General features: G+C 50.1%; 1 protein-coding gene across 1 annotated transcript; it reads right to left on the minus strand.

Annotated features, from left to right (window-relative positions):
- Nucleotides 1–95: 95 nt before the first annotated feature.
- Nucleotides 96–8,482, minus strand: LOC310922284 (SAP30-binding protein-like). Its single transcript, XM_083882727.1, has one exon. The coding sequence runs from the start codon at nt 5,716–5,718 to the stop codon at nt 4,960–4,962; it is 759 nt and encodes a 252-aa protein (XP_083738853.1). The 5' UTR covers nt 5,719–8,482; the 3' UTR covers nt 96–4,959.
- Between the last annotated feature and the right edge of the window lie 294 nt (nt 8,483–8,776).

An 8,776-nucleotide genomic window follows, 5' to 3' on the forward strand; every position in this document is an offset into this window, starting at 1 on the left:
GGGGGCGGGGGGACCAAGGGGAGGGGTCTCTTGGAATCGAAGGGTGTCCCTATGGGACTGCTGAGCGTCCCCCGGCCGCTGCCGCGAGTGCCTTGGGCGCCCTCGCCTCCCGCGCCCGCCGTGCCGAGGTTTGACGGTTGGCTCAGCCCTTGTTCCTTTTCTCCTGGGTCTGTGAATCCCGAGGGAGCAGGCGGAGGGGCAGCACCTCCCAGCAGAGCCTGGCCCACTCCTGTCCCAGGGAAAAGCCACCGGCTCGGGGCAGAACCACCCTGGTGGAGTGCAGTATCCTCAGCGCGGTGCGCTGCCTTGCTGATGGTGTTTGAGGACAGGAGTGGGACGCTGTGACACTGCACTGTGGTACCACTCGGGGTTGGTCTCACTGCATCCCAGCCTGCTCCTCCAGCCTGGCCTTTCCTGCTCCTCTGTGCGAGGAGGAGGAGAGGGAGGAGGCATGGAGCAGGAGGGATGTCCCCAGCACTCCCACATCCCACTTTGCCAAGTGTCCTGATGATTTGGTGTAACCTTTTGTTGTCCTCCCTGGCTGGTGAGACTGGTCTCAGTGAGGAGTTGGGGAGATGTGACTCCAGCAGCACACAGGCTGTGAGGGAGAGGGATCCCATGTGGCAACAGTTGGATGCAGGGAATCCCAAAGGCATCCTTCCATGCTTCCCAGCTACAAATCATTGACTGGATAGCAGGAGGACTGGGCAAACGGGCTGGAGAAATCTGGCTTGGAGGGAGAGTCCCACACAAAGAGGCACTAATAAAGCCCAGCTAGGGAGGAGCATTTTTGTGAATAGTTTCAATCCATGGATGCCCCCAGATCTGGAAGTTTCAAGAAGCCCAGCTGGACTTGGCCGGGCAAGGTGCTGGCTGGTGCAGCCTCATTTGGCTCACTTGGGGTGGTTTTTTAACCTGAGCTCAGCATATCCAGGGATTCACCCCCAAACAAACATCAGATTCCCTAGGATCTGATCCCCAGGTCATTTCCTAGGAAACTCCCAATTCTCCACCCACCCACCAGAACTGTTCCCAGCATGGATGCTGAGAGGTGGTACCTCTGGGCTGGGCACCAGGGGCTGTAATTTGTCCTGGGTGTGAGCAGAGAAGGAAGAGAGGGTGTTTTAGCACAAGGTCACGAGTTGGGTGTGAACCCACCCCCTGCTCCCAGAGGGGCTGGGATGGTCCCTCTGTTTCCAGGCTGGCTCTTGACAGGAACCTACAGCAGAGCCCTATGTGGGTCACTGCAGGAGACAAGGACGGAGCAGGAGGAATGTCTTGCTGCATCCCAAATTGATCCCAGATCCCTGTGAGGGTGCAAGAAGTCCTAGAGTTGATGACCTGTAGGAGTTTTGTGGTTTCTGGTCTCTTAAGGTGAAGCAACACCAAGCAGAGCCCTGTGAGCAGAGCCCCATGAGCAAAGCTACTTCCTGCCTGGCTGGAAGAAGGAAGTACCAGGCATCTCGTGGGAAGCACAGGTTTCCTGACATTTCCAGCCCATTTCCAGACCAAAGAGGCTCTGAGAAGCAGCTGAATGTTTGATTCCTGCTTTGACTTGAATCTCAGAGTTTTGGGGTGATGTTTACACACCACCAGTTGCCTGTTCCCAAAGTCCTGCAGAAACGAGGCCTGGGATCCCACTTTCCCATGGTTTTTGCGGTGGGAGAGGTGGTGCTCATGGAAGATGGAGAATGTTTCCTGAGCAGATTCCCTTCCTATTGCCACCCAAAAAGTAGGATGTCTCTCATTTGACTATTCCTCATGACATCCATATAATTTCAGCCTAGTTTGCACCAATCAGAACAGCTGGATATGGAGCAGTTCTGCAAACCAGGATCCAATCCCTTGGTTTTCTGTGAGGAGTGGGGTTCTGGAGATGCTCTGACAAGGAGCAAAAACTCCCAGGCAGGCCAGGGGAGGGAGCACAGCCCCATCCCTGCCTCCAGACAGCCGGATCCTGAAAGAAATTAGATTTCTCCTGTACTACCAAGAGTTAAGCTAATTCCAGGCGCCTCTCTCACAGATAGACTGTGTCCAATCTTGGAGCGACTCATCGGGAGAGAGAAGAATAGCTCAGTGTGGTGCGTCAGCAAGTGGCCCTGAGTCACTGGCCCTGTTCACTGTGTCACGTGTGACACTGAGCAGCGCTGGCAGGCACGAGGTGGCCCGGCCTCAGTCCCTGCACCACATCCGGATCCGGCACCATCCTGAGGGGTGTGTGTCCTTCTCCCTGCCCCAAAGCCCTTGTGTCCCAGTGGTGATGGAGCAGGCCAGGCTTGGGGGTGGTGATGGGTGATGTGGGATTCCCAGAGAAGTTGTGGAAGTGTCCAAGGCCAGGTTGGACAGGGCTTGGAGCAACCTGGTCCAGTAGGAGGTGTCCCTGCCCATGGCAGAGAGTGGAACAGAATGGCCTTTAAGATCCCTTCAACCTAAACCATTCCATGATTCCATGATTTCCACAGAGCTACAAGAGTGAGATCCAACAACCCAAGTCATCTTCAGGGGGTGCTGGCAGGGATCTGCTGGGATAACCTGGGAGCTGTGAGAAACAGTTTCACCTTCCCTAACACCAGCTGGAGGCTTCCCTTGGGAGGTCAGGAGTGTGTGTTGTGTCCCAATGAATCAGGAAGTGGAGCCATTTCAGAACTGGGCTGGTCTGGGTGGCTACTAGGGAGGTTTGAGCCCCGTCCACTGGGAGTGAGGAGGCCCCCAGAGCAGTAGATCCATGTGTTTTCCAGGCCACGGCTCCCAGGGGGTGTTCCCAAGAGGACGAGATGTCAGAGAGAGCACACGGGATGCAGATCCACTCTGGGAGCATGGGATGGGCTTTACCTGCTGCAAGTAGGAGGAAAGTGCTGAGTCTTCCCAGAGTGAGGCTTTGGAAGGAGATATTTCCTTTAGCGAGTCTGGGCTGCTGTCAATAAGTTCTGTGGTTTTAGGGCACCATATGCTGCATTCAACACTTTGCCAATCTCCTTAAATGGATCCAGACAAGGCTGTTCCCAGAGCAGGAGCAGCTGGAAGTGGTGTATGGAGCAGTCCATCATCAGGAGCCCATTGGATAAAATTCCTGCCTTTGGTCTGACATTACAACCTCCTAATCCTCCATCCCTGAGTGCTCTGGCTTTGCTCTCTGAGAGAACAGCCCAGGAAGCAGACAGTGACATTGTCTCAACACCACTGGCATTATTTTTATTACAAAATGGAGGGAATGTGCCTGGAAAAGGAGGGGAAGGGCTTCCTTACCTGGTGTGTCCAGGGATGCTTCACCCCAAGCCCTGTGTCTACCAGGGCAGGGGCCCTTTGCAATCCCAAATGCTTTCCACATTCCCAAAGCCACCTTGGAAAACACGAGCTCTAAATGATTTATCCTACCAGGAACTTTAACCCAAGGGGCTTTGTCCGTTTCATCCACTTGTCTTATCTCTTCTCCCTAAAGAAGATGCCCCGTGTTGGGATTAATATGTAAAACTCAACTTTTCCTTCAGTGGACAAACTTTTCTTTGCTCAGAGAAAATTCCCAGTGGGAAGCAGTGATTCCTCCCTGGTGAGGGGGTTTCTCATCCCCAGGAAAGTGAGGGATGATGATGTCTCCACAAGCTCCAGGTGTGGGCAGAGAGGAGCAAAGGGAGCCGGGTCCAGCATTATTTCTGGGTTTTGCACTTTCATGTAGCTCCCAGTTGTACAAATTAATTAAAAATAACTGAAGAAAAAATCCAAAAGAAAGGCCCCACTTCCTCTGGGAAACATTAATCATTACCTGAGTCTTTTTCTTATGAAAATACAGATCCATGGTAGCCCCAGGCAGAAGATTCCCAGGGAGAGCCCTCACCATTCGTGCTTGGAGTTAGGGAAGTTGCTTTGAAAGCATCTGACAACTAAAGCAGAACATGTTGAGTAACTTGGCAACACTGAGAAAACATCTGGAACTGGTTTTTCTTCAATACATTTTCCTTCGCTTCAAGGGAAGATGTCAGGGCAGTTCATTCACTGCCACACAGGGCCACAGGCAGGGCCAGGAGATGCTTGGCTGCCACCTGGAGGAGGGGAATAAAGGGAAGATCCCAGATATCTGCTGCTCTTGGGCAGGATCCTGTGAGGCCAGGCCATGGAGTGTCCCTGTGCTGAGCTCTGCAGGTGCCTCCTGGTCTCTGGTGGCACCAAGCATGTTGGTTTGGGATGGGTTGTTGAGGTTGCCTGGAAACCCTGTGGCTGCCCCATCCCTGGGAGTGTCCAAGGCCAGGTTGGATGGGGCTTGGAGCAACCTGGGCTAGTGGAAGATGTCTGGATAAACTTTAATTTCCCTCCCAATGCAAACCACTCTGGGATTCCATGATTTCCACAGAGCCAAAGGGAATGAGATCCCATAGCCCAGGTTAACCTCAGCTTGTGATTCATCTTAATCCCATTCCTGCTGCCATCTGGGAAAGGAATGCCTGTTGGGCTTGGTGGAGACAAAGTCAGGACAGAAAGATTCCTGGATTCTTCCAGAAAGTGATGGGGCAGTGTTCTATTTTGAAAGCAAACCAGCAGGAGATTCTAAGTCAGAACTACAATTTAATAGGAAAATTAAGATAAAGGCAGTAGAACAGAAATGCTGTCTTAGACTGACAGAGTTAGAATACGACCTGACACCCTGTTGGTCAGAGTGGTGGTAGCAGTCCGATTAAATGGTGGCTGCAGTTCTGTTGGAGTGATGGATGTGGTTCTGTCAAAGTGGTGATCCTGTAAAAAGATCTGGTTCTTCTCTGGAGGTCCAATGGTGGTTATGGAGTGCTTGTCCTCTGGGAATCCAGTGGTAGTGCTCCCGTGGTGTTTCAAGCTTCAGACTGCATCCAGGTAGGAATGTTCAGTTCCTCCCCTCAGGGTGGAGCATCTCACAATGGGATGATGTAATTTTATGAGTCATTCTATGAGACCCTTCCTCAACACGTGCCACTTGCTCTTCCTCTTCTTCTTCTAGGCATCTCCCACAGTGGTGCTGGATGTTGTGGTGGTTGTGGAAGCAGTGCTTGTTGTACCCTTTTTAGTGCCAGTCATAAATTCAATCTTCGTATGTTCTTTCTTGGCTTTCTCCAATTTGTCCATCTCAATATTCTGGGCTTTAGCTAGTGCCTCATAATATGAATCCTCTGACCAGCTATCAGGATCAAACATCTCCTTTGGGTAATTTGTACCGATTTCATCAATGGAACAAAACTGGATCAGCTTTTCATAGATGCTGGGGTTGCGAAATTCCTTTTTCTTCTGGATGATGTAGTTCATATCCATGCCCTCTTTCATTTTCCTCTCATACAGCTTTTCAATTTTATCCTGCAATTGGTTAGAACATCTGCCAGGAGGCTCAGGAGGGATTTTGATCTCATCTGGAGACATGTTCCACACTCTCTCTGATAAAGAAGCAACCTGTTCCTGAGGATCTCTTTCCTCCACTTCTCGGAATTCCTTTAGGTCACCAGCCTCAGGTTTTTCAGTCTGTGAATCATCATCTTCTGACTGCTTGCTATTCCCATCATCCTTCTCCTCGTACCCTTCCTCATCCCCATCCAGGTGGGTGAAGTCATCTTCTCCATACCCAACTGACACCAGGCCTCCTTTCTCTCCTGTGGGCACTCCCCCATTGCTCCTCGCCGTGCCGGCCTCGCTGTCCAACTCCAGGTTCAAGTCCTCGGCATAAACCGCCAGCAAGGAGAGAACGCTGCACTTCACCTCCACCATCCTCCACCTCGGCCATGCTACCAGGAGTGCCCCACTTTGGGCACCAAAAATGTTCTATTTTGAAAGCAAACCAGCAGGAGATTCTAAGTCAGAACTACAATTTAATAGGAAAATTAAGATAAAGGCAGTAGAACAGAAATGCTGTCTTAGACTGACAGAGTTAGAATACGACCTGACACCCTGTTAGTCAGAGTGGTGGTAGCAGTCCGATTAAATGGTGGCTGCAGTTCTGTTGGAGTGATGGATGTGGTTCTGTCGAAGTGGTGATCCTGTAAAAAGATCTGGTTCTTCTCTGGAGGTCCAGTGGTGGTTATGGAGTGCTTGTCCTCTGGGAATCCAGTGGTAGTGCTCCCGTGGTGTTTCAAGCTTCAGACTGCATCCAGGTAGGAATGTTCAGTTCCTCCCCCTGGGTGGAGCATCTCGAAATGGGATGATGTAGTTGCATGAGTCATTCTGGGAGATCTTGATGGCCCATTACTGGAGATAGCTCCCCACAGAGTGGCTGCTGCTTCCCTGGAGGGAGTTATCAGGACTGAGTAATGGAAAAGATAAAGAACTGCCCCACCTATCTTTTGGTTACATCTTACATTGTAACCCAAGACAGGCAGGGAATTCTGTGTATCAGCTTTTTGTGCTTCCCTGGGGCTTCCCGTCCCTAGGGGTTAAATCTCTCTTAAACTAGGCTGGAAAAGTTGGGAAGGGCCATGTCTGGTGTTCAGGTTGGATGTTAAAGATCTCCTTCAGCCCAAAAGTCAGCTCATGGGCATCCCAGCTGGAGGTACCACCATCACACAACCCCAAAACCATCCCTTCTCCCACAGAAAGGAGCCTGCTCGGAGCTCCTGGATCACAGCAGCCCTGGAGCTGCACAGCTCCCACCATGAGTCCATTTTATTCCAGGAATGGAAGGATTTTAGCAGCTCTTTTTGGGTGTTCTTGGTCCAGGTGGCTTTTTGGGTGACCTCCCAGCCCTGCATGTCTCTGTGTGGAAGGAGAAAGGGAGCAGAGGGAATGCTGTGGTGGGGGATGGACCATTTTTAATTGAGGATCATTTAAAAAAAAAAAAAAATTAAAAGTTGTTGGGGTTTTATCAAAGCTCTCAGCCCCTCTCAAAGGCCTGGGCAGGAGATGGGTGAGGTCCTGGGCCCAGTCCCTCCACCCTTTCCTGCTCCACATCTCCAGGACTTGTGTTCCAGGCAGGCCAGGAGCGATTTTCCAGCCTTTTTAGCACTTCAGGATGATCCTTTTTCAGCCCAGAAAGTCAACAACTCTGTTTGTTGTAAACTGAAACTCAGCAAAAAATCCCTAAGAATTAGGTTTGGCTTTTGAAATTTGGGGTTGGTTTTACCATTTTTAAATGTATTTGGGAACTGGACATGCCTGAGTTGCAAAACAAAAAGACAAAAAGATCCAGACTGTGATTATTTTTTTAATTTTGAAACTTGTCAAAACAAGCCAGATTGATCATTATGACCAATTTTTTTCTTTTTTTTCTTTTTTTTTTTTTTTTTCCTTTGGCAAATTGAGAAATGCATCCAAAACAGTCCTTTCTTACAAAACCTTTCATTTTCAAAAAAAAAAAAAAAAAAAAAAAAAGGCGGAAAAAAAATCAATCACACTTTTTCTGCTCACACAGTTGAAATGGGTGGCAGCAGATTGGAAGAGAATAGCAATTTGTAAGGAATTTCAACCACCTCTCCTTAAAATAGCATCCAGCCAGTTTCTCCAGGGCAGAAGGCTGGGTGGCTCTGTGGTGGGAATAGGCTGGAGCGAATCCTGGCTGAGCAGGCTGATATAACACCTTGGGAATGCAGGGACACCTTCCCCGTGGGAATCAGAGATGCTGATGCCTGGGAGGAATTCCTGGGGATCTCCAGCCATCCCTCTGATGGAGCTTTGTTTTGGTTTTCTGTTTCAACCCAAACTGAATCCAGCTCCTCCAAGCCTTCTGTTTGGACACAGCCACAGGATGCCTTCAAAAGGGAGATGCTCCCATCTGAGCATGGGGGTGGAAATTTGGAACAAATTCTACAGGCTGGTGCTTGAGGGAGCCAACGCCGTGTTCAGGAGGGATGTGGGAAGGAAGAGCAGGAGGAGACCCCAGCCCCTCATGCCCTTCTCCCTCCAGAGTGTGTCCGAGTTGGGGCTCCCTGCTTTGCACTGGGTGTCCCAGGGCCTTGGGGTGACCTGTGGGGACCTCGGGGGGACCTGTGGGACCTGACCCCTGCAGTGCCCAGGCTGCTGGTGCCTAAACCCTTCTCAAGTGCTTGTGCCATGTGGGTGGCGACAGAGCTCGGCTGACCCCAACGAGGTCCTTTAACAGTGTGTGGTGGTGAAACACGAACCAACATTGCTGAAGTCAAAGTATCCTTTCTAATCCCCTGACCCGGTTTCTCTTTCTTTCCAGCTTTTCCTCCTCTGCCTCCTGGACCCTCCCTCTGCTCCCACCTCCCTTCTGTTTCTCTTTCTTCTGTCATAAGAAAGTGACTGTGTCCTCGAAGGGACAGTTTTCTTATGCCATTTTATACACTGTGCTTCATGTTTAGAACTTTTTTGCACTAGTTCCTATTACATTTATTTTCCAAACTGGTTTGACAAAAAAAAAACGAACAAACCCCCCCCCCAACAAAAACACAATCCCATGCTATAATTCAGTTGTATTAAAATATTATCCTATTACTCTCTGTGTTCAATAGTCTCTGTACCTGTAATGCTTTCAGTTCTGTTGTATTTTGGGGCCGAGGTTTTCTCCGCTCCTTGTTTAACCCAGTAAAGAAATAAAATGTTAAGAATTGATGATAACCTCCTCCTCCCTGTTTCTGCTGTGTCATCGGGGCCACCAGGGTCCCACAGGGACAGGCTCCCCCCAGAACCTGCTCTAAACCCCAGCCACTGTCCCATGGGGGTTGTTTTCCTGCCAAATCCAATCCCAACTGGACGCTAGAGAGGCAGGATGGAGGGACAATAACCCTGCCTTAACTGAATTTGATTTCATAACCTTTCTTTATATTCTTTTGTTTCTTGCTTTCACATTTCTTGCCCTGGGGCTCACCTCAGA

This window comes from Zosterops lateralis (genome assembly GCF_965231275.1).
Source record: "Zosterops lateralis genome assembly, chromosome: W".
Classification (NCBI taxonomy): domain Eukaryota; kingdom Metazoa; phylum Chordata; class Aves; order Passeriformes; family Zosteropidae; genus Zosterops; species Zosterops lateralis.